General features: G+C 53.5%; 13 protein-coding genes across 13 annotated transcripts; 7 read left to right on the top strand and 6 right to left on the bottom strand.

The window, feature by feature from the left end:
- Positions 1-1,918: 1,918 nt before the first annotated feature.
- On the bottom strand, positions 1,919-3,389 carry DL89DRAFT_162194 (Rad1-domain-containing protein). Its single transcript, XM_040883675.1, has one exon. The coding sequence runs from the start codon at positions 2,960-2,962 to the stop codon at positions 1,973-1,975; it is 990 nt and encodes a 329-aa protein (XP_040743199.1). The 5' UTR covers positions 2,963-3,389; the 3' UTR covers positions 1,919-1,972.
- On the top strand, positions 3,168-3,747 carry DL89DRAFT_267709 (uncharacterized protein). The gene has a single exon (XM_040887627.1). It carries the CDS (start codon positions 3,240-3,242, stop codon positions 3,705-3,707), a length of 468 nt encoding a protein of 155 aa, XP_040743198.1. The 5' UTR covers positions 3,168-3,239; the 3' UTR covers positions 3,708-3,747.
- Positions 3,748-4,091: 344 nt separating this feature from the next.
- On the top strand, positions 4,092-5,137 carry DL89DRAFT_161798 (uncharacterized protein). Its single transcript, XM_040883672.1, has one exon. The coding sequence runs from the start codon at positions 4,179-4,181 to the stop codon at positions 4,824-4,826; it is 648 nt and encodes a 215-aa protein (XP_040743197.1). The 5' UTR covers positions 4,092-4,178; the 3' UTR covers positions 4,827-5,137.
- On the top strand, positions 4,981-6,383 carry DL89DRAFT_162182 (uncharacterized protein). The gene is made up of 2 exons (XM_040883674.1): positions 4,981-5,250; positions 5,414-6,383. The coding sequence occupies exons 1-2, from the start codon at positions 5,135-5,137 to the stop codon at positions 6,339-6,341; spliced, it is 1,044 nt and encodes a 347-aa protein (XP_040743196.1). The 5' UTR covers positions 4,981-5,134; the 3' UTR covers positions 6,342-6,383.
- DL89DRAFT_267708 (Actin/actin-like protein) lies at positions 6,278-7,647 on the bottom strand. Its single transcript, XM_040887626.1, has one exon. The coding sequence runs from the start codon at positions 7,585-7,587 to the stop codon at positions 6,394-6,396; it is 1,194 nt and encodes a 397-aa protein (XP_040743195.1). The 5' UTR covers positions 7,588-7,647; the 3' UTR covers positions 6,278-6,393.
- A 473-nt stretch (positions 7,648-8,120) lies between these two features.
- DL89DRAFT_162123 (uncharacterized protein) lies at positions 8,121-9,125 on the top strand. Its single transcript, XM_040883673.1, has one exon. It carries the CDS (start codon positions 8,190-8,192, stop codon positions 9,015-9,017), a length of 828 nt encoding a protein of 275 aa, XP_040743194.1. The 5' UTR covers positions 8,121-8,189; the 3' UTR covers positions 9,018-9,125.
- DL89DRAFT_322866 (uncharacterized protein) lies at positions 9,090-10,902 on the top strand (the record flags this gene model as incomplete). The annotated part of the gene is made up of 2 exons (XM_040891359.1): positions 9,090-9,503; positions 9,847-10,902. 2 exons carry the CDS (start codon positions 9,090-9,092, stop codon positions 10,561-10,563), a joined length of 1,131 nt encoding a protein of 376 aa, XP_040743193.1. The 3' UTR covers positions 10,564-10,902.
- Positions 10,867-11,989, bottom strand: DL89DRAFT_267705 (uncharacterized protein). The gene has a single exon (XM_040887625.1). The coding sequence runs from the start codon at positions 11,919-11,921 to the stop codon at positions 11,301-11,303; it is 621 nt and encodes a 206-aa protein (XP_040743192.1). The 5' UTR covers positions 11,922-11,989; the 3' UTR covers positions 10,867-11,300.
- Positions 11,990-12,137: 148 nt separating this feature from the next.
- DL89DRAFT_223666 (1,2-dihydroxy-3-keto-5-methylthiopentene dioxygenase) lies at positions 12,138-12,736 on the bottom strand (the record flags this gene model as incomplete). Its single annotated transcript, XM_040884653.1, has 2 exons — positions 12,138-12,482; positions 12,548-12,736. The coding sequence occupies 2 exons, from the start codon at positions 12,734-12,736 to the stop codon at positions 12,138-12,140; spliced, it is 534 nt and encodes a 177-aa protein (XP_040743191.1).
- A 136-nt stretch (positions 12,737-12,872) lies between these two features.
- Positions 12,873-13,106, bottom strand: DL89DRAFT_293141 (uncharacterized protein; the record flags this gene model as incomplete). Its single annotated transcript, XM_040890364.1, has 2 exons — positions 12,873-13,019; positions 13,050-13,106. The coding sequence occupies 2 exons, from the start codon at positions 13,104-13,106 to the stop codon at positions 12,873-12,875; spliced, it is 204 nt and encodes a 67-aa protein (XP_040743190.1).
- Positions 13,107-15,592: 2,486 nt separating this feature from the next.
- DL89DRAFT_267702 (AMP deaminase) lies at positions 15,593-17,674 on the top strand. The gene has a single exon (XM_040887624.1). The coding sequence runs from the start codon at positions 15,670-15,672 to the stop codon at positions 17,581-17,583; it is 1,914 nt and encodes a 637-aa protein (XP_040743189.1). The 5' UTR covers positions 15,593-15,669; the 3' UTR covers positions 17,584-17,674.
- A 440-nt stretch (positions 17,675-18,114) lies between these two features.
- On the bottom strand, positions 18,115-19,234 carry DL89DRAFT_267701 (RNA-binding domain-containing protein). Its single transcript, XM_040887623.1, has one exon. The coding sequence runs from the start codon at positions 19,149-19,151 to the stop codon at positions 18,165-18,167; it is 987 nt and encodes a 328-aa protein (XP_040743188.1). The 5' UTR covers positions 19,152-19,234; the 3' UTR covers positions 18,115-18,164.
- A 231-nt stretch (positions 19,235-19,465) lies between these two features.
- DL89DRAFT_246651 (uncharacterized protein) lies at positions 19,466-22,974 on the top strand (the record flags this gene model as incomplete). The annotated part of the gene is made up of 3 exons (XM_040885109.1): positions 19,466-19,556; positions 19,674-22,599; positions 22,699-22,974. Exons 2-3 carry the CDS (start codon positions 19,702-19,704, stop codon positions 22,972-22,974), a joined length of 3,174 nt encoding a protein of 1,057 aa, XP_040743187.1. The 5' UTR covers positions 19,466-19,556; positions 19,674-19,701.
- Between the last annotated feature and the right edge of the window lie 471 nt (positions 22,975-23,445).

The following is a 23,445-nucleotide window of genomic DNA, read 5'->3' as shown; positions in this document are numbered from 1 at the left end:
TCGGCCCCTGTTTTTGCAACAGTGCTCACTTCAGCTACTACATCTGCTTCGATACCGAGGTCTATTCCCGATGGCGTTGCCACTACTGTCAGCATGCAGCAGCCTATATCGACATCCTCATCGGCCATGGGTTTTGTTGCAGTCTGTACAGAATCGACGTCAGCCCCTGTGGCAAACTCAAAATCCGCGTCGGGTCCAGTTGCTATTTCCATCCCAGCCTCCTCTGCTTCAGATTCCTCCTTGGCATCAAGATTTGTTGCTATCACCCCGACGCCTGCACCAGCACAAAGTCCTGATGCTGCTATGCCTTCAGATCGTCCTGTCGCATTACCAACTGTCACAGCAGATCCTGGGATTGCTGTCTCGGAATCGGTGTCTATGTCTGTCCAAGTGGCTACACCTGTTCAGGGAGCTGTTGCTACTACGCCGGTGCAGTCATCGGTAGAATCGCCATACATAGCACCACATTCGCATGTCAGTTCGTCGGTATCTGCATCCGCTGTGTCACTAGCGATATCTGGTCCAATGCACATATCATGTCAGCCAGTGCTCCCGTGTGGTACTGTTGGTTCTAGCTCGCTCATTCCTAGCCCCAGCACACCTGCTGTTGCACAAATTGGCTGGTCATCAATGGCCATGGCGAGCTCATCTTCGAATCCTTCGGCGGACATAGCTCCGTGCACGACGTCCAATCCATCTGGTGTCTATATCCAGCAGCCAGTTGTAGCGACAGCGCAGGTACATCGAGCGCGAACACCCAGCGTGGATAATATGCATTATTCAAGAACATCCTCTGCTACTCCCTCATTTATGGATGCTGATACCCACGCATTGCTGACTCCTTTGCATGCATCGACACCACAGCAGCCTTCACTTGTCCACAGATCTTCGGTAGCCACGGTTCAGTCTGTTGTATGGCCGGCAACGAGCAAGCCCCAGTGTCCAGCCGCTTCGAGCCCGTTTTCTCTGGATGCTAGTCCGGCGTCTCCTGCATTCCTAGGCGCATTTACCTATGGCAGTAATAGCTACAGCCAGTATCAGGCTGGGTTGCAGATCGCTAGTCTGCAGCAGGCAGGAGAGCAGATTGTTGAGCAACAGCGACAGTGGCAGCTTGAGCAGCAGCAACAGCATGAGCAGCGTTTATGCCAACAGTTTGCTCAGCGTCATCTTGAGCGCCTTCATCCGCAGGCGAAACACCAGTTGCAGATACTCTCTTTTGAAGAACAAAAGAAGTACTGGCAAAAGACCATTGCACCCCATAGGCTCGAGATAGCCGCTGCTGCACAGAAAGCGGTGCAACAACAGATGGCCCAGGCAGCAGCACAGGCGACATTGGGAACGACTGGAAGCGTCTTGAATGTGGCAGCCCTAGCGACCGTGCAGCATCAGCAGCAGCTACAACAGAACCAGCTCTTGCTTCAACAGTACGCATTGTACCAGCAGCAGCAGCAGCAGCAACGGCAGTTGATAAACCCGGCGCATTCTTATTCACAAATCCAGCAGCAGGTCCAGGCAGATGTGTCGATACCGCTTACCACGTCCACAAATGTAGCAGTAGTTGCTGCAGCGCAATCCCCAGTCGGAGGTACACCAGCTGCTGGATCCCCGGCTGCCCCGGCTGCCTCATCCTTGCCATCAGGCGCAAGTGTATCGGCAGCCGCTGTGATTAGCGGTACACAGTACTGCTCACTATGCAACTCCGAGGCGCATCGGCCGGAAGAATGCGATAGGCGGTTGAATAGGGGCTTCCTGGAAGGCCGGAGACTGATGGTCAGATATGATAACCAGATTTCGGATGGACTACGCGACATGGCAATTGCTGTCATTGAAAAATATCTGCGAAAGCTTGGTTGGACTGACAACGGAGGTGACCACTAGTTAAATCGCATACTATGCTTATGTAAATCACAATATATATTCGTCACCATCTAACTCCGCAATGGTCGACATGAATTGCGACAATACATGCAATCTAGCTAATAGTTTCATCGGCATGGACAAGGGGTGCAAACACAAAGTCGACGAACGAGACATCCACATCGGTCGGAATCATGAACTGTAGCGTCAAGAACCCACGCTGGTTGACTTTGATCTTGGTCTTGTCCGACAGAGCCAGCGCTTGGCGGCATTTAAGGATTAGCGGCAGCTTGTAGCGATTCTCTTGCTCCTCACTGCAAAAGAACGCATCCAGGATCTGATTCTCTTGTGAATACGTCATCTCCGTGCTGCCGTTTTCTCCTACAGTGGCGATGCGGAAGTATGGTGCCGTGCTGGCGATCCCAATGGTCACCGACTCGCTGGTTGGATCAAGCTCATTGAAGGCATCCCGCAGCCATTCTGAGCGTATGGTAAGTTGCTGAATTACCGGGTGCCGAGAAAACTCAAGGTCTACCGGCTGTTCCGGCACGAATGTAGCCAGACGACATACAGAGATTGTGCCACGTTCCTCAAGCATCATTTCGAAATCATTGCCTTCGCCCTTGTACCCGATTTGAACCGTCGTAGCGCCGCGCAGATCTAAAGGGTTGTTTGCCGACAGGTTGGACACCATAGGGCCGGGCTGGTTACTGTGAGAGGTGCTGCCAGAAGGCCCGTAAAAGAGTGTCAGGCACTCTATAAGGTTGTCGAGGGGAAGTGAGACCTGGGTGATTTCGCTGGCAACATCATCGGTTTCCATCTCGTCGTTGTCATTGCCGTTGCTGTCGCCGGCAATAGCAGCATTGGCATTGTTGGGCGCTGCAGCAAAGTTATAGCTGAATGCTGCGAATAGGGTTGGACGCAAATATGCCTGGGCCACAACACATTGCGAGTCTTCGACAGAGAACATCATGCCGCTCTGGTTTATTGCGCAGAGCGTGCGCGGGCGAAAGCTAATTGTGCGCAGCAGGTTGACTAGCGGACGCACGTTGTTGAGCCGTGCCGTGAATAGAATAGGCTCATTGGGAGTATCGGCTTCGGCCATTGCTGGGGGTAGTGTGAGTACAGAAATATCTAGAGCGGAGGAGTAGAGAGATGTGTAGAGAGCTGGCAGGCAGTGGTGTCGGATATTGCCCGTTATTCAGAATGCGCAGTCCAAAATCTAATCATATGGGTGCAGTCGGTGATCAAGACCGCTGATCATGGTGGCTTTGCTGATAGTAAAAAAACCTCCAACTGCTTTTGACTGCTGGGTCGCGAATTTCTCTAACTCTGCAGCCCTCGAAATTCGATTCACTTTCTCAGTACCAAAAACAACAAAAATGTTCCGGAGCGTTCTCGCCGAAGTTAATTCCCACACGCAGTTCCAGTCGCTGTGCCAGCAGGTGCGCTTTGCGTCCAAGAAGACCGGTGGATCGTCGCGTAACGGCCGCGACTCGATCGGCCGGCGGCTGGGCGTAAAGAAGCAGCAGAACGAGTATGTTATCCCAGGCAACATCCTTGTGCGCCAGCGCGGCACCAAGTTCCACCCTGGCGAGAACGTCGGTATCGGAAAGGACCACACTCTGTTTGCGCTGCAGCCTGGGTATGTTAAGGTGTACACCGACTCGACGATCAAGGAGGGGAGGCGGTACATGGCGGTTGCACTGGACAAGGCTGATAACGCGTTCCCCCGCAGCCCGTATGAGAAGCGCGTGAGGGGCTTTTTCCTTGTGGACCGCAACAAGGTGTTCCGGGAGGAGCGCGAGATGTGGGAGCAGATGAAGCAGCAGCAAGCGAGCAGCCAGTAGATGTTTGTTTGAATGAATACAAGACTGGTGTTGAAAATGCCTGCATTTGGGAATATCGCGTGCAACAGGGGCACCGCTGTCTTTGCGACCAACCGTGAAGACCCATGAATGCATGCGTGCGAACAGACTTTGCTAAAAATATGCATTTTTGTCCTGCCCACAGCACAGCGCCAAGACATTTGGCCAAAAACCGCAATCAAAACGGAAGGCACAATACGACTGTATAACGTCACTCACAGCCTCGATTTTCGCCCCCATAGGCTTTGCAGCTGCGTACAACCAGCATGTGCTTGAAGCGAATAGCGCGGCAGTATATCGTCTGGACTAGGGGGGATGTGAGGAGGATTGGAGGAATGCTATAAAAAGACAGCTAGGGTCTTGGTGGTCGGATGGAGTATCAGACATCTGCAAACGAAGTGCGTGCCTTCACACTAATATACTTTTTCGCTACCTCACATCATCACCATCAGCATGCAAGGAAACTACGGACACCAGCAGCAGGGCGGCTACGGCGGACCTCCTCCTCCTGGAGGTTTCATGCAGGGCGGCCCCGGTGGACCTCCCCCTCGCCAGGGCGGACCATATGGCGGCCCTCCTCAAGGCGGCCCTCCTCAAGGCGGCCCGCAGGGTGGACCCCCGGGTGGCCGTGCTGGCACTGGCAACCGCGGGTTCCAGTGGGTGTCGTGCTCCAATGGACACATCCCACCGAACGCCGTCCAGGGTGGTATCGAGCGCGACGGCAAGCCGCTGTTTGTGGCCCGCGCTATGTACAAGGGCGGTCTGCACCCGGGCAAGGCTGGCCCACATATCCAGAAGGGCGGGTGCGCCATCGGCTGGGGCCACGACGAGATAAACGTCAGCGACTACCAGGTGTTGGTGGGCGACGCCAGCCAACTGCGGTGGGTTAAGCAGGAGGGTTCTCTAAGCATCCAGGGATTCGTGCCCGTGCAGGCCGGCCACGAGGAGACCGGCGAGCCGCTGTACGTTGCAAAGACATTGGTGGAGGGATCGCAGCAGCTGGGCAAGTGCGCCCCCCATATCAAGAAGGGCATGTCGTACCCGTATGGCCACAAGGAGCGCGACACCAAGGAGTACCAGGTCCTTGCGTATACGAACTAGGTAGTGCTTCTCTAGGGTTCTTTTTTGTCATTTTCCACACAACACCATTTATCTGCTATTGTCGAGTGGCAGGATGCTCAAGGCCAGACAAGGCATGCTCACACGCCCCCGAAATGGGAATTGTTTGTTTTACCAACTGCATAAAAGCTTCGTGTATCCAGTTTGTGAAACCCCTGTGTTGTGGCCATCGAAGGAGTGGTAGGATGGGTCCCTCCAAGCCAGAAGACGAGGCAAGTGGCAGAGCGTTGGCCGGAGACATAAACCAGGCTGAGCCGTGAAGAAGTGAGAGCCAAGGCCATGCTCAATAGATGGAAGGCAGCCAAGTAGCCTTGACTGAGTTTTGGGGCTGTGGCGATGGAATGCTACGAGCGGACGAGGGCTTGAAACCTGTATCAACAACTTCCGCGTATCAAGTGCACACTAGGTATGTAGCAAACTGTAGTATTTTTGCATGCACCCGCCTTGTGGCAAGTTAGAAAAATGTCGATATGGAATTGCCATAGTCTGGCAGTTTGTCATATGGACTCCACAATATGCGAAACGTGATCGCCGTAATCTCAACAGCCTTCAATATTTTTCTATGAAAGCCCTCGCCATTCCTTCTCTTTCGCTCAATACACCATGGAGTTTCTACTAGCGGCCAGGCGTAGTCCAATGCCAACCCGTGAAATGGTTGTGCCAGTATACCGTGGAATCCTCAAAGAGGCGCGCAAATTCTTCGACCTCCCTACACGCACCTTCATCAAAACTTTTGCCCAGGAGAAATTCCGCAGCAACTCGCGTGACAAACTCCCCATGCGTGCACACAAAAAGCTCCGGAAAGCCCGCTCGGCGCTGCGCCTGCTCGAACGCGCCAACACGCATCGGTATGCAGACGCTGTCAGTCTGCTGGAGTTCGGGTATGGTCGCAAAGGGCCGCTGCGGATCGATTTGATGCGTGCCATGGCGGGTGTGGGCAAGCGGGAGCAGGTGTTTGGAAGTCTCAGCAATGTCAAAAAGTATCGACCGGCATTTTATGCGATCGCGAGTGAGCAGCTTGGAGACAAGCTGGAGGTCAACGTCAATGTGCTGAAGTCAAGGAACAAGCTGAATGTTGCCAAAATGCAGGACAAGAGGTGGGAGGAAGTGAAGTGGAAGGTGGTACCCCCCGTCGACCGGGAGACGCTAGAGATGGTCGAGGAGTTTGCAAAGACCGGGGTTGTTGATAGTACAAAGGGGTTGTCGGCAAAGGAGAAGGAGGTGCTGAGACAGTGGGAGCAGCGGTGGGTCAAGGTGCCGCACAAGCGGCAGGTGCAGCGGTTTTACCGGGAGCTTCTGACCAGGATGCCGGCTATGGAGATCACAGAAACAGAGGTGCTGAATCCGACAAAGTACCGCAAGGATATCGTGCGCCGCAACGCCAGCGACACGACGCCCGACATGATTCCCAAGGCGGCATATTCGTTCATCAGGTCGCCGCTGGCGGGCAAAAAGAAGCCATCTCTGGCCAACCTAATCGATCTAGCAGGCCTCTAAAAGTGCAACAGGGAATATATGGAGAAACCAAAGAGAGAAATGTGATGGTACTTTAGTCGCGCATCTCGTAGACAGCAAGCTTGTCAAGCGCCCTTACGCCCATCTCGTCCCACTCCTGCTTTGTAACCCACGACGACTGGTTGTCCTTCATGACATCGGCTAGCACGGCGCCGCCAAGGAATACCATATGGCGGCGGTTTGGTGGGTCGTCGATCTGCAGCTTGAACTTGTCGAGTCGCGAGGCATCGCCGTGAAGCACATTCTGCAGGTACAGCTGCTTCGTCTCCTTCTCGAGCCGTGACGGCAGACCTGGGTACATGGACGAGCCGCCAGACAGCACAACGTGCTTGTAAAGGTCGGCACGCATATCGATGGGTGCAGCCTGTACAGTGTTCAGCAGAAGCTCAGCGACACCAGCCGACTCGACGTCGATGAGCTCGGGCTGGAACAGACACTCGGGAGCCTGGAAGCGCTCAGAGCCGACCTTGATCACGCGGCCGTCCGGCAGTGTGTAAGTCTCAACCATGGTCGTGGTCTCGGTGGCCAGCTTCTTGTCGAGATCCAGGTCGTAGCTGACGTAGCACACCTTTTCCTTGATCTGGCGCACGGTCTCGAAATCGGCTGTGCGGTTGAAGGCGTAGCCGCGCAGCTGCAGCAGCTTGATCAGGTAGCGGGTGACGTGACGACCGGCTACATCCAGGCGCTTCGTCAGATGCGGCAGAGAGTACCCTTGGTACACGGGGATGATATGGGTGACGCCGTCGCCCGAGTCAATGACCACGCCCGTGAGCAGGCCCTGGGCGTACAGCGTCAGTACAGCCTGGATCGCCACATACACTCCATCGAAGCCGTAGCGCTCAAACATCACCTCACACATCTTCTGTCGATTGGCCTTTGGGTTCAACGGCGCCTCGGTTAGCAGGACCTTGCACTGCGTCGGGTCGACCTTCAACTTCTCGAAGAACGTGTAGTCCCACACGTGCTGCATGTCCTCCCAGTTCTTGATGATACCGTTCTCCAGCGGGTACGACATGTCGAGGATGGCACGCAGGGCCGCGGCTTCGTCACCCACGTTGATATCCTTGACCGGGTACGGCATATCGGCGACTGACGAGGCTTCCTCGGCACGCAGCATGGGGCGGCCCACCACAGATGGGAACACATGCTCAGGGAAATTCGAGCCCGCATAACCGACCTTGGCAAACCCAGTGCCGTTATCTACGACAAGCACGTTTTTGCTGGACATTGTATAAAGTGGATTTAATGGATAGTTGCTGAATTGAGAGATGACGAAAGTGCAAAATGCAGACTGGTTTCAGGCACCGCATCACGGTTTGGCCGCCTCCCCTATTCCGCCAGTGGCTGATTACTGGATCTGGGCAGCCGAAAATTAAATTTGCTCCCGCATGACGCTTGAAGAGAATTGCCAAGGCCGCCCAGATAGAACTTCTAGCGACCAGAAATCCCCAGACTAAAAATAGATCTCGCAAATGTAAGCCTTACGTGCATGATTCCTGTGCGTCTACTGATTTCTACGGGTCTGATCCGCCGCAGCAGCGCACACCACTAAGAGAGCCAGCACCACTGGTGTGCTCTGTCAAGCCACGCTCAATGCAAGACAGGCGCTGCGTGTCAACCAACCCAACAGACCCGTTGGGCCAGGAAAAATTGAAAGCCGCCCTTCACATGACTAAGGAGCTTTGGTTGAAAGGAAAAACAGCTGCTGACAAAATTACGACAGCGTCAATCCTTGGCCACAGCTGCTACCAAATATAAGAGCGCGGCGACGGCTTTACATGAGTGGTGCACGCAAAACCTTTTTCTCCTCTCTAAACCCCTCTTTTTCCAATGTATCCTCCTAACGATTATTCCGGCGGCTATCCGCCGAGCGACTATTCTGGTGGCTACCCGCCCAGCGATTACTCTGGTGGCTACCCGCCCGACAGTTCCTCGCGCTCTCTCAACAACAGCAGTAGCGGCCCGCCTCCCCGCCCCACAAGAAAGTACTCGTCCACAAACAACCCATCGGTAGGTGCTGGCCCCATGTCGACACACATGCCCGGCTTCCCTGGCGGTGGTGCGCCATTCGGAGGCCCTGGTGGGTACCCACCACCTCCGCCTGATGATATCGGCGGGTTTGCAATCCCCGGCATGGGCGGTGGATATCCGCCAAACGGGCCCCAGGGCTATGGTGGGTACCCTCCAAGCAGCGGCGGATATCCCCCACAGGGCCCTCCGCCCGGCGGACCTGGATTTGGCGGCCCAGGCTTCGGCGGCCCTGGCGGGTACCCTCCACGCGGCCCTCCTTTTGGAGGTCCCGGCGGTGGATTCGGTTATCCTCCTGGCAATAGCGGGTACCCCCCGGCAAACGGTCCCCCTGGCGGTGGATTTGGCTATCCGCCCTCTGACAATTCTAGACCCCCGTATCCCCCGCGTAACAACAACCCACCACCAAACAACTCTGGTCCTCGCCCGAACCAAGGCAACAGCCGCCCACCGCCGTCGTCTCAGCCGCCTCGGCCCAACACCAGTGCTCCTGGAGACCAGCAGCGTCCGCCGCCAATCCAGGCACAGGCATCTGTCGGACCTGGTCCTAGCCAGTACCGCCCTCAGGGCCAGCAGCAAGGCCCACCGCAGCAACAGGGGTTGAACTGGCGGCCAGTGACCAAGCAGTAAGCATCCCAATCCCTACACCTGCATGCATCAAAAACAATCGTTATCTGCTCTACAGAAAATAAAATATTGAACATGTTTAGGAATCCTGACATCCCCCACAACGCCATCAACGCCGGTACCTACTACGACAGCCCTTTCTTTATTGGGCGCTCAAACTACAAGGGGAGCGTACAAGTCGGCATGGTCAGCAAGAAACAGGGCGGTCTTGTTATCGCCTATGACGGCAAGCCCGTCCTATTCCACGACTTTGAGGTTTTGTGTGGCCCTGTTTCAAGTGTAAAGTGGGTATCGGTCGATGGCCGGCTCGAGCTGGCCAAAATGAAGCACGGCAAGCCGTTTGCATGCGGAAATGAGAAGGACGGGACCCCGCTGTTTGCGGGACGCACCACACACAAGGACAACGAGTATGGCGGCAAAGTGTCGGAGAAGATGAAGGGCATGCTGTTCCCGCACAACGGCAAGGAGAAGCGAACAAAAGAGTACCTGGTTTTGTGCTCCCCCTAACTTATTTATTCCACATGTATGCGTATTCCTGTTGAATCTATTGTTTTACCTAATCATTCCTGTTGCGGTTCGGCTGTCAACATGCCAAGTCTGCAGCATGGTCGAGCGGTCACATTTACATCATTAGCGCAAGCACGGAGGGTTTTCTTGGAAATCAGGCCATTTGGCGAGTGGCAATAAGAGGCACTGGCATGTATTTTCCATCACGCAAAAATATGCGCTTCCAGCCCTGCCCCTGGCCCGCGCCAATCTCTCCTCCACTCCCCACTTTTTTAATAAAATATTTATGTACCCGACACAGACTCAAGCGGACATTCACATCCAGGCTGCGCGTGCCAAAGACTCCGAGGTGCATTCTCCTACGGAGCCGGCTCGCCCATTGTCACAGACCAGCTCGCACTCGCCGTCGAACAATGCAGCAAATAGCAGCGAGTTTATGCCAGGCGATCCGGGTGGGTTTGTTGTGCCCATGAGCGTGGCTTTGAATGCCCAGATGGGCGGACCGCAGTCTGTCGCCATGTCGTTTGCGTCCTTGCCGCCAATGGGCTACCCACCACAGCAGCCATACCCACCACAGCAACCCTACTCTCCACAACAACAGCATTACCCGCATCAACAACAGTGGAGCAACCAGGGCTCGTTTGGACTACCCATGGCCCCTGGCCCCGGTGGCTTTATGGTGCCTGGCAGTGCTCCACAGTTGAACTACGCGCAAAGCATAGTCTCCAGGCATTCTAGCATCTATAGCCACATGTCGCAAACACCAACTTCACCCAGCTACCCACCAGTGCAGCAACAGACACTGGATGATCCGCCGCCATACTCGCCGTCTATCGCCACATCCCGGCCTACCCGGCACAACAGCGTGTCATCGCAGTACTCGTACCAGCCACTGCAGAACATGAGCATAACCGACACTACGTATAACCCATTCACACAGAGCTCGAGCACGCTGTATGGAGGCAATTCACAGCAGCAGCAGCAGCAACAGAATGCACCCAATTGGGACAATGTGCAGTGGGCACCGTATAACCAAGGGTAGGCATCCAACATGCATATACTAACCGGCCAATCCATCTGCATGTGCTGCATACCCGCCGGCCCACTCTATTTTTTTGTTTTATACGTGTATGTGCGGCGGCGCGGAGTGAAAGGCAGTAGGTGGGGAGGGGGTTGGTCAACGCCCGCCATGCATTCGCCCACCATCTTTTTACTTGTTAATGCCATCGCCTTGCATATACGCTCATGTCACACCGTATAATTTTCACGTATCTTTTACTAATACAACCACGCTTCTAGGTTTATTCCCGAAGAGGCGCTTGTCGCTGGCACAAACAATGGCGAACTTGTGTATGTTGGGCGTGGAGTCAGCCGCGGAAAGACAGTGGTAGGGATGTCGACTAAAAAGCTAACCGGGATCCTGGTCAACCAGAACGGCGCGCCAGCCATGATCCGCCCGCACGAGACACTGTGTATGCCCGAAGACAAGGCAGTGTGGGTCCAGGTATCAGCGCCGTTCCGTGCCTCGGAACTGGGCAGGATCCCGGTAGTGGCCGCCCATGACAATGCCGGTGGTATGATGTATATCGCACGAAAACGCACAGGCGGGTTTGCCTATATTTCTGGCACTAAGGAAGGTGATGCCGAAGGAATCGCGTTTATCTGCTATGGCAAGCCCGAACGAGCTGTAGACTTTGAAATCCTGTGTATTTAGACAAAATATGCGTTTTACCTCACCCTCTTTTGCTCTAATAAAGGGCTGCATTTACACTTGTACTTCTACTCGCGAGCCCGCTTTGTGCCCGGCGCATGCTCCGGCACATCCACCAGCTTCTCGGTTTCCTCGATCTGCTTCATAATCTCCTCAAGCTCCAGCCTGACCTTCTTCAACTCCTCTCGCTTCTTCTCCAAAAGTATCAGCGGATTGTCGGGCTTTGGCAAAACAATCGCCCGCCACACCTCCGCCTTCACCTCGTACTGCTCCCGGTGCTTCTGCTGCCTCTTCACGACCTCGTCTCTCGTCAGCTTGCCCCCTGTGTTCACGATGCAGTTGTTCTTACGCTTGATGCCTGGACCCTGCTTTTTAGAGTTGAGCTCGCCGATCACGAACGCGTCCAGATGGAGGCCATTAAACTCTGCTGTGCTTTGCTGGCCTAACATGCGCTGCGTTTGCAAGTTCATCTGCGCAATCGTCTTTCCAGGCAGGCACTCGGATTCGATTATTTTCATCCAGTTGCCGACCCCAAACTTCATCAGCGCCTTGCGCAGAACCTGCACTTCTTCCTGCGTCCAGCCTGGAGAGAGGGTACAGTTCCAGAGCGAGGCAGAATCGTTGGAGCGCACGACGTTGCGCTGTCCCGTCGGCATACTGCGGGGTGCATAGGGTGTTGCGCTGCTCATGGCTCAGATAAACGCTGTGGGTGTAAATGCAACAGAAAATAAGGGGTGTGAAAAACGTGGCAGGGAACAAGAGCGTGTTGTTTTCATGAATGCGTGCTCAGTCTCGCTCAGCCAATTAGTAAGTAAACGTGTCCCCGTTGATTTTGGGCAACAAGTCAACAGGTGCTCCAGGTGAAATTGCCGTGTTCCTGCTATTGCTACAAACATTAAAACACATTAAGCAGAGGCACCAATTGACTTCAGGTAGTCGACATGGTAGCTGTTGGAGTCAGCCTCTGGGCGGTTGATCGGCGTCCACTTTGGGTCCTCCTTGAACAGCCGCATAGCCTTGATGTAGTTGGTCGTATCCAGTGTGAACCGATGGTAGATTCCCGCTGGCACAATCAGCAGGTCGCCAGCCTCGACCAGGATACGCACCCACTTGTCGTCCTGGTTGCGCACATCGAAGAATCCAGCACCCTCCTTGACATAGCGAATCTCCTCATCCTCGTGAATGTGCTCGGTAAAGAAGATCTTGATCTTCTCCTCGTAGCCGGGCAGCAGGTCAGGCGAAACAGTAATCTAGCTGAGAGTTGCTTAGTGGTTGATGCTTCTACTATGAGAGCTGATTTTTACCATATGCCTACCTCGTCACGGTTCTTGTACGAGCGCTCCTTGCACAGAGCCTCAATGGCCTCCATGTTCTCGTCAGGAGTGCCTGACAGCCGGCGGTACAGCACACCGATGCGTTTCAGGTCCTCCAGCGAGACCTCGATGCCAGAGTCGTGCAGCTCGCGCTGGTCCAGGTCAGTATTGTCGTAAAAGTAAGAGCGCATGGTATTTAGAGCATAAAAAAGCAGTTTGAATAGAGATGCAAAGATAAAGAGCGGTAGATGCAATCACAGCGGCAAGTCACGAAGCAAGCACGCCATCGATGGCCATTGATTTATTAACAGATCGCAAAAAGCGGGTTTAGTTGCCCTCGCGCTTGGTCGACGGCTCTAGACTCTTGGTGCTGTTCAGGTACAAGGTGACGTTGCGCTGGTAGTGGTTCCAGATATTCGAGAATGCGACCAGGTCGCTGTTCATCTCGTTTATCTCCTCAACCTTTTCGTTCAGCTCAACCAGTGTCTCATTCAATTTGACAACATTGTTCGTAATGCGCGCCAGAATTTGTGTTTGTTGTTCGTCATATGGGTTCCGCATTTGCCGTGAACAGAAAAATAACGCGTCAATTAAAAGAGTGTGCTGAAGTGTAAACGAGAAGGGCGAGCAGCTTGAATGTTTACTCTAAAGCAGCCTTGGTCTAATAATGATTTTGATGCGCTAATCACAAGTGTGGGCGGTACACAAATTACTAGTGACTAGGAGTCTCAGACTAGATAGACTAATATAGGAAGGCAGTGCCTCTCGCTACGCCTTTTGAGCAGACATTTCCAGATCGTTGGTGTTGTATTGTGTCGTCTATTTACATGGAATCGAAGCTGTGTTCCAAAATGGCCCCTTGAGTGTGAGCCAGAAGAAAGCGCTACTGCTAAGGGTAGCCTACAGCCGCCTCGTCATGGTCAAGCCTCACCTCATTGTTATCCTTCCCTTTTGCTTGAAGCTTTGCAACCCAGGAATATCATCTTCTGGTGCTTGCCTTAAATGGCTCTGGCCATATACAAGGTGCGTGCCCTGTCTTGCGCGCCTTCGGCAAGACCCAGGCACCCCGACACTGTATATCCAGACCTTGAGGGAGCTGCAACCCAGGGATATCATCTTCTGGTGCTTGCTTTTCGACAGCTCTGGCCATATACGGGTGCGTTCCCTGTCTTGCGCACCTTTCGGCTAGACAAGGGACCCCCTGCAGTGTATATCCAGACGTCGGTGTGAGGGAGATGTAGCACTTGCCGCTGACGAAGCTGCCTTGGCATCGCCTTGCCAGCGAGCAGGAGTAGGGTGAAGACGAGTGTGGACAGTGTAGCATGTCGGGTATGTCGCTTGCCGGATGTGCGCGCAGGTGTGCGGCAGACCTGGAGTGCTTGTGAATGCCGGCCGGCCATCTTGACGAGGGGTTGTATGAGAAGCGAGTGTCAAGAGAAAGGCATGAGGAGATGGGAGATTTTGTTGTTGTGTTGATGTGTTGGCCATTGAAGTCCAGCGCTCCCAGCGGCTTCTTTTATACCTGGCGAGAGCCCTGGTTTGCAGCACCAGACCTCCAGGATTAGGGAAGAGCAGCCACTGTGCCCTTCATGCTGGTGGTGCCTGCGATTTTGTGGTTTTTCCGAGCCGAAATCAGGAGCTGCAGACTTCACACAATGCCAGGTATTTCCTAACCAGGCAAACTATATATGCAAGAGCATACCGCGTGGGTGGGATCTGCCATTGTGGAGGGAACCAGCCCCTCACCCTCTGACACGGCACACTTCGGCTCACGTCGGTTATTTACATTGGTGATGCAATGGTGATGCAATGTGGTGACAGTGTCGCTGCCAGATGCTCAGCCACTATATGTGCGCATGCTTGATCCCCAGATTCGCCACCGGCCAGCAGTCTCTGCCAGCAGTCTCTGCCAGCTCCGGCTGTCTACGTATCGACACAAAGACTACTTGGTACGTGATAATGCCAGAATTTATGATTCTCTGAGTTTCTACAATTTTTCCTTCCTCATCGGATCCATGTGTAATCACAGCCATGACTCCGATCCTCCTTTGGGATCTCCCTCTTCCCCACTCGATTTCTTTCTTATAGCTACTTTCTCTTATTCGTAGTTCTTTCTTTTTTTCTGGCTGCTTACAGCCCATTCCTTATACAATACAATAATTGTCTGGCTGACTCAGCCCAAACCACTCGCTGAAACTCGTGACCTTCCAACAGATAACAATGAATAATGGTGATGGTAGAGCACATGCATCATTGCCTTGTTTCTTTATATAGTTTACTCGGTAAATTGTTCTTCAAAATTGAACTCTAATGCCTACACTGCTTGTATGCTGAAAGCTCAAATTATCGTGTTGTGATGCTAGTTAAACATCAGGGTATAGTGCTTGAGCAGAGCAGGACTACTAGTCACAGTTTTGCGGCTGCTGCCTCCCGCTGACTGAAGGTCCTGTTGCAACGGTGAGCTCATAGCCGACAGCGTGTTTGTAAGTGCTGGCGTGCGGATAAGAGATGCTGGAAAGCTGATCCCAGCCGGTCCCATCACCGAGCAGCGCTCTGGACCGAGCTACATCTGTCCCAGGCTAAAGTAGAGTGTCTCTGTCACTTCCTGTGCAGAAACCGCTGTCGGAAAAGCAAACCGAGTAAGTATACCCCTTAATATTACTGTTCTCGCACTGATAGCTTCCATGTCAATAGCATGAAATGCGATGAAGGCTAAAGGAGAAGTGGTAGTGTCTATGTGTCCCGGGCAAGTTGCCCAGTACCATTTACGCTCGAATCAACTTTTACACCAGCTATCCACGATGTGGTACAAAGTTTGCTTTTCTGTATTGGAGTACACCGCGTCTTTGGTTATCCGTGCTAGAGTATTATGACTCATCCTGCAGGTCCATGCGACCAGTATAGTCTTGTGGATCCTCAAGTGCAGATTGCCACGCGTTCACATACAAGCTATTCCTACAACGAACTGCAGTGGCCGCAGTGGCCGCAGCAGCTACAATAGGAGTGATACCAGTAGAAGCTTTCATGGATAACTCTTCCCACAAGTTCTATTTGTACATTTATAAATTGCTAGTGATAGTCAGAAACTTTGGCAATATTCGCAACCAGTATTTTCATTTTTGCCATGACCGTAGACAACGACTTCGCTAGCACCAGGCCCATTCCGACCGGACACACCAGCTCAAGAAATAGTATCCCGGACAGGAGAATTCGTGCAATGGCTGTCATGGCACCAGATGAGCTCAAGCACGTTGGGAACGAGTTGCTGGCATGCATGAGGCTGCGCCAAAAGTATATCGATTTGAGCCTTCAGAGTATGCATGAGTATCTGAAGAACATGGAACAAGCCAGCGAGCAGAGCAACGGTGTGCTAGAGGACGAATGCGTGTTTGAGATGGTCGAATCGGGCGTATTCTCCGTGTTTGAAAACCAAAAGGCCAAAGACGATGGCCAGGAGCCGTTCACTAAGGTGCCGTCTATCAAGGAGTACTACATGGATCTGGATTATGTGCTTGACACGATCTCAGACGGCCCCATCAAGACTTGGGCCTTCCACCGCTTGCAGTATCTGGATGCGCGCTGGCGTCTGTACATGCTACTTAACGAGCGCGAGGAGACCATGCAGTCCAAGATGGTGCCCCACCGTGACCTGTACAACGTATGCAAGGTTGACGGGCATATTCACCTCGCCAGCGCAATCACTCAGGCAAACCTGGCCAGGTTCATGAAAACGAAGCTCATGACCGAACCGGACCGCCCCGTCATTGTGCGTGACGGTCAGACGCTGACACTGAAGCAGGTTTTCGAGTCGCTCAACCTGACTGCGGACGACCTGTCGATCGACACCCTGGACATGCACGCGCACAAAGGCGCATTCCACCGCTTCGACAAGTTCAACTCTTCGTTCAACCCTGTGGGCCAACCTCAACTACGCGAAATCTTCATGAAGACCGACAACTTTATCGACGGCGAGTATTTTGCGCAGATCACCAAGGAGGTCATGTCCGATCTTGAGCAGAGCAGGTACCAGATGGCCGAGTACCGCGTCTCAATCTATGGCCGCTCTATCGACGAGTGGGACAAGCTGGCAGCATGGGTCGTCGACCACAAGCTGTTCTCAAACAACGTGCGCTGGCTGATCCAGACGCCGCGCCTGTACAATATCTACAAGGCCAGTGGCCAGGTTGAGAACTTTGAGCAGGTGCTCCGCAACATCTTCCAGCCCCTGTTCGAGGTCACCAAGGACCCGAGTTCGCACCCCAAGCTACACATCTTTTTGCGGCGTGTTGTTGGATTCGACACCGTCGACGACGAGTCCAAGCCCGAGCGTCGCATGCACAAAAAGTACCCGCTGCCGTGTGTCTGGGACTCGGAGTCCAACCCGCCCTACACGTACTACTGCTACTTCACCATGGCCAACCTGTGCTCGCTGAACCAGTGGCGAATGCGCCGCGGCTTCAACACCTTCGTGTTCCGCCCGCACGCCGGCGAGGCCGGTGACACCGAGCACTTGTCGGCTGCGTTCCTCACTGCCCAGGCAATCAACCACGGCATCCTGCTGCGCAAGGTCCCTGCACTGCTGTACCTGTACTACATGGAGCAGATCGGCCTGGCCATGTCGCCGCTGTGTAACAACGCGCTGTTTCTTGAGTATGAGCGCAACCCATTCGACGCGTATTTCCGGTGCGGGCTCAATGTGGCTCTGTCGACTGATGCACCACTCCAGTTTCATTTCACCAAGGAGCCACTGGTGGAGGAGTACTCATTCGCAGCGCAGTTCTGGAAGTTCTCGAGCATCGATATGTGCGAGATGGCCATGAACTCGGTCATCCAGAGCGGGTTTGAGGCTGAGGTCAAGCGCCACTGGATTGGCAGTGACTATCCGGAAACCTCACAACCAGATACCAACAGGACCAATGTCCCACTACGCCGTTTGCAGTATCGCGCTACAACGCTCGAGCAGGAGCAGGAGGTGGTAAAGAAGATGGCGAATGAGGGGTCTGACACTCTCCACCCGGACCACGTCGTATTTTGCTGAGCTAGCGTGATATTTTATACCCAGTTTACCCGATTAGATGAGATTTCCAACATCTACCATACCCACCAAAAACAGAATTTTGCATATAATATACACATCGGTTATTCTTATCGTAAAAATGGTTGTTGTTCTACAAGTATCCTGTTTCCAATTTAAACTGCACGATGCTGCTGGGAGTAGGTGTTGACTTGCTGAATGTTAAACGTATAGAGACGCTGGTGCGACGCGGCAGTAAATACACTGAGCGCTTCGCAAAGTTTATTCTTAGTCCAGAAGAGATGGGCCCATTCTACAAGCTCTCGCAGCACAAGCACTCTGAGGAAATGGTGGTCAAATACCTGTCTACCCGGTGGTGTCTGAAAGAAGCGATATACAAGGCCGCATATCCACACCAGAAACTAAAGTGGGGCGATGTTAGCGTATATAAGGAGGCAGGCAAGCCAGCAGCCAAAGTACGCTGGGTTCCAGAGCTGACTGGTGCCAAAGTGCATGTGTCGATATCTCACGATAGCGACTTGCTAATAGGATATGTTGTTGTAGAGAAATAAAATGATGGTAGACAAAATTTTTCTTCAAAGGTTCTAGTCGTACTTGACATGCTTAGCCTTGGGTGCCCGCAGCTTCTCGTAGCCAGGGAAGTCGTAGTCGATACCGGCAGCAGCCAAGCGAGCGCGCTTCTTCCGCTCGCCAGCAACCAAGCGGTTGATGGTCTTCTCGTTGTCCTGTACAGTGCGTGGGCGGTTATGCGCAGCCATCTGTCTCCGCGTGGCGGCGTTTGGCAAAATGGACTTGAACCGGTTAGCAAACAGGCGCTCGTGGACCTTATCCTCCGGTACGACGCGGCACTGCAGCAGACGGTCGAACATCAGGTAGTTATGCATGGTCTGGGCAACGATCTCGGCGACATCCGAGAACTCAAACTCGATGAAGCCGTAGTGACGCGAGCGGCCGGTGCGGCGGTTACGCGACAGGCGCAGACGCCGGATACGGCCAAACTGCTTGAAGTAGTTGAGCAGCTCCTCTTCGTAGAACCCATGCGGCAGACGGCCAACGTACACGACACCGGGCTTCGATTTGGCGGCCTTGACCTTCTTATTCAGCTTCTTGCGAGCCGCTGCATCAAGGGGGATAATCGCATCGCCAGCTGCAAACTCATTGGCAGTGTCTTCCTCACCCTCAGACTCGCTAAACTCGTTATCGCTGTCATTAAGACCGGCCAGAAGGGCCGCCTCGTCGACATCGCTGGCCGAGTCATCAGAATCGGCTGCCTCAAAGTCGGCGTTGTCCTCGGACTCGTCCTGATCATTCTCCACCGCCTCTTCATCGGAGCTGTTGGGCTGCTCCTCAATCTCGCTAGAGTCGGACTCGCCATTGTCGGAGTCAGTAACGTCATCCTCAAATACGGTCTCCTCAATATCGGAATCGAGCTCAGAGTCGATATCAGATTCCTGCTTCGGGGCAGGCACCGGAGTCTTCTTATTCTTGCGGATCGGGGCAGCCTTCGGGGCAGCCTTCGGAGCAGCCTTTACTGCAGCCTTCTTGCTATTAGCCTTGCGTCCCGGAGCCATAGTTCCAACTGCTTATATATGTGTATGTGAAAGGGAGAGAAATAGGTTGCAAAAGTAAAAACGAGCGGTAAGAGAGCGCTGTCTGCTGGCAAACAACGAAAAAAAAAGGACCAGTGGGCCTTGTGAGCAGCTTTTTTTTGGGTAAATTTTTTGATACATGCGATCGGGTGATCTGTTACTGATTACCGCAGCATTGCCTGATTAAGGCTCAAAGCCTGAGCAGGTAAACATGGAAGCAACTGCAGCCTTTGTGGAAACTGCACTTTGGGGGTGTCGTTGAACTGCAAAAAGGCATGAGACCCTTTTTTGTTTGCTCTAGCCTACTTTTGCTCTGCTGCGACTACTATTCCTTCACTGACACCTATACCGACCCTTAGAAACAGCCACCGACAGACCCCCAGACAGGCACGTACCGTATACGCTGGAATGTGCTGAGGCAGTACTATAGCGGTGTGAAGAGAGCTGCAACATCTCAGTACCTTTCCCCTCTATTAATATCGCACTGTATGGTTGAACTGGTAGGCAACCGCAATTCCACTCGTACAGACTAATGTCGCAATTCGGTTACGGGGAGCGTGACAATGGACACAAAGATAGTCGACCGACACGGACGCTGTACCCAGAACTCATGCCCCAAAAGCGCCTTGCTGCGTCAAAGCTATTCGACTTGTCCAGCGACAACTACGACGATTTCGAGAATTTAAGCGACCTGGAGAATGGTGGGCCTGGACGTACACTCCGACATGCACCCGAGCATCAATCGACCAGCCCCACTACTTTGCAAACCAACAGCAACAACAGCAGCTATATACCGCCGATGTCGCCAAGGCTGGGAGGGTATCGGCGCCTCGGGCGCAACATGTCGATAGACGAGTCTGATTTTCAGGGACCAAACACAATTGCTACGAGTATGTTGGACAGGGGCGAGGGCAATAGCAGCGGTGCGCCCGAGCAGCCACAGGGCAGCACCGAACCCGCAGCCTACATGCCACAGAGGAGTAATCCCCCACCGATGCGGCGTGCTGGACTTGCACGATACACTACACCAGCTGCATCACGCGGCAGCTCAGTGAGCACGCAGCGCTCGCAGGAGGGCTCAAGCGATCAGGAGGTAGGCGATCCAAAGCCTGTTATTCATGCAGCCGGATTGCGCGGATTGCCTCTAGAGGAGACACCAACCTATAGGCCGCCATTACCGCAGCTCGGCCAAGGTTCAATAGTTACGAATCGTTGGAAGCACCGCAGACGACTAGGGCTGGGCAAACCCAAGCGGCGCGATGCGGGACAGTCATCGGACGACAATGCGGATGTGTCGGTGGGCAGTCCACCAGCATCGCTTGACTTCATGGCACAGTCACCTCCACGGTCGCCCTTGCCAATTTTTGGGACAGACGGCAGTGAAAACAATGGGCCTCGTCATCTCCTTATGGCTATTGACGGCGTCGAGAATACGTACACCACCCCTGCGCGTTCCCGGCACCCTAGCAAAAGCGCCAGCATATCAGCTACTAGCCAAGACGCACCGCAGCGCACCAGTGCTGCCACCAATGGCTCGTTTGATATCAGTGACGTATCGATGCATAGCACTCCGCGTGGTAACGGTAGCCGTGCGCAATCGCCTGTGACTGACGAGCTGGGTCGGATGCAGAGAGGCTCGCAGTCGGGATCGCAGTCAGGATCACGCGTATCATTTAACGATGCTGAGCTTCAGCGTTCAGCGACTTCGTCTTCACAAGGTGAGTCGACAAGGCGGCGAGCACGGTCGCCTAGTGCTACGCAGCGTACGCGGTCAATGGTGGTCACATCCAGACCCGACAGTATTCCTGCTGAAAACATGAGACCACAGCGAACAGACTACCCCAATGTATCACCAAGGCAGTTCCAGCATCAATCACCGAACTACCTACTGCAAAAACAACAACAACAGCAGCAGCAGCAACAGCAGCAGGGCAGGACACAGGGACGAGCAAACTCTACGTCTTCAACCCACACTCCATACGGGCCGCAGAAGCGGGAAATCGGATACGATAGTCTTGAGAACGGCCCTGGACCCAGCCAGTCGCAGCACCTCGACAAAGTTTACAAAGACACATCACCGCACCACCCCTCGCCACGCGACCGTCAGCGCGCTTTCAGCAATTCCATGCGCAGCAGTAACAGCAGTGGCGAGGTTATTGTTCCATCGGACACACAACAAGCAGAAGATTCGCGTAAGCTGGCGAGACGCGCTCAGTCGCAAGGTCCCGGGTATGTGTCGCCCAGATCATCAGCACGCCGTGGGTTGCTGGAGACAAACTTCAACGTGTTCATGCAGCAAGGCCCTGACGATAGTAAGGCTGCACTAGAGAGTACAAGGATGGGAGTTCAATCAAACCGCAGACCAGCAGAGCAGTACGTTTCGCCTGGAGCCCCACCAATGCAGTCTCAAAAGTCTACAGTGTCACCAATGGACCGGCAGTTTCCTACTTCAGTGCAACCGCCATCAGAGCTGCGGCAATCGCCGAACCAGAATCATCAGCAACCCCAGCAGTCGCAGTCGCAGTCGCAGCCATGGCCACAAGCGCATGAAATGCCGCCACCAGCTGTTCCCCAGGCTCAGTCGCTGTCACAGCCGCAGCCGCAGTCGCAGTCGCAGCCGCAGTCGCAGTCGCAGCCTCACTTGCAGCAACAGCCGCCTAGGGTAGGCGTGGATTCTAAACGGGCGCTGTCGGTCAACGGGCATACTTACCAAAAGATAAGCATCACGGGCCGAGGCGGCAGCTCCAAGGTGTACAAGGCAATGTCGCTGAAGCACGAGATATTCGCCATCAAGCGGGTATCCTTTTCACGTGCGGACCCGCAGGCAATCGAGGGATATCTCAACGAAATCATATTGCTGCGAAAGTTTCGGGGCAATCCACACATCATCCAGCTGTTCGATGCTGAGATCAACAAGGAGCGTGGATTACTGCATATGGTGATGGAATTTGGCGAGACCGACTTGGCGAATGTGCTGAAGCGCCATGGATCCAAACCTCTCGGGATGAACATGATCCGCCTCTACTGGGAGCAGATGCTACGTGCTGCGCAGACAATACACGAGGAACGTGTCGTGCATGCCGACCTCAAGCCAGCAAACTACCTGTTGGTCAAAGGATCGCTGAAGCTGATCGACTTTGGAATTGCAAAAGCAATTGGCAACGACACCACTAACATCCATCGCGAGAACCAAATTGGAACCGTCAACTACATGTCGCCCGAGGCAATCAAGGAGACGAACATGGAAGGCGGTGCACGGGTGATGAAGCTGGGTCGGGCCAGTGATATCTGGTCGTTGGGCATCATCTTGTACCAAATGTGCTACGGCCGTACACCGTTTGCGCAGCTGGCACTGTTCAAGAAGCTAGCATCTATCCCTGACCCGACCTTCAAGATTCCATTCCCTCGCTATATGGCCGGCTGCCTTCAGGTTGGCACTGAGAACGACCCAAACAGCAATCTGGAACCGGTTATGCTTGATGGTTCGCCCAAGGTTGAAGTACCGCCCGAGCTGCTGCATGTCATGCAGGCTTGTCTACAGAGGGATCCTGTCCGGCGAATGACCATACCGCAGCTGCTGCAAGACCCGTTGCTGTGCCCTGTCTCTTTCGAAAATGCATTGCTACCGCACATGTCGCAGATGCTATCGCTACTTAAGCGCAACCCGCGTGTTCTAGAACAGTGGGACGTGTCCAAGACGCAGAACAATAGCATCTTGGAAACATTGGTCCGCGTCCTGCACCAGCAGCAGCAAGAAGCAGAAGCAGAAGCAGAAGCAGATACCGTAAATTATCTATCGCATTAAGTATTTTTCTTTAGTCATCGTTCATCCAAATACATGTAATTTTTCTTGCAACTTCTAACGTTATGTTCCGCTTGTTAACCTTGGGGATGGAACGAGTGCTTACGAGCGTGCATGTGAGCAAAATAAAGGGTAAATTAAGATTGGCTGAGAGAAGAAGGGGAGGGTCTGGTCGGGCTGAGGTCTGATTTTATGTGGTTTGGTTGTTGACATGGTGACATGGGAGTGGATCAGCACTCCAATGTAATTACAATTTTATATGTAGTATATGGTCTCTGCATCACATTTCATACTTTTGGAATATGGCATTAGTTTATGTGTCGATACGTAGACAACCGGAGCTGGCGGAGACTGCTGGCCGGTGGCGAATCTGGGGATCAAGCATGCGCACATATAGTGGCTGAGCATCTGGCAGCGACACTGTCACCACATTGCATCACCATTGCATCACCAATGTAAATAACCGACGTGAGC

Source organism: Linderina pennispora, assembly GCF_002104995.1.
Source record: "Linderina pennispora strain ATCC 12442 chromosome Unknown DL89scaffold_7, whole genome shotgun sequence".
In the NCBI taxonomy this organism is placed as follows: domain Eukaryota; kingdom Fungi; phylum Kickxellomycota; class Kickxellomycetes; order Kickxellales; family Kickxellaceae; genus Linderina; species Linderina pennispora.
This window is presented reverse-complemented; position numbering and strand designations above follow the sequence as displayed.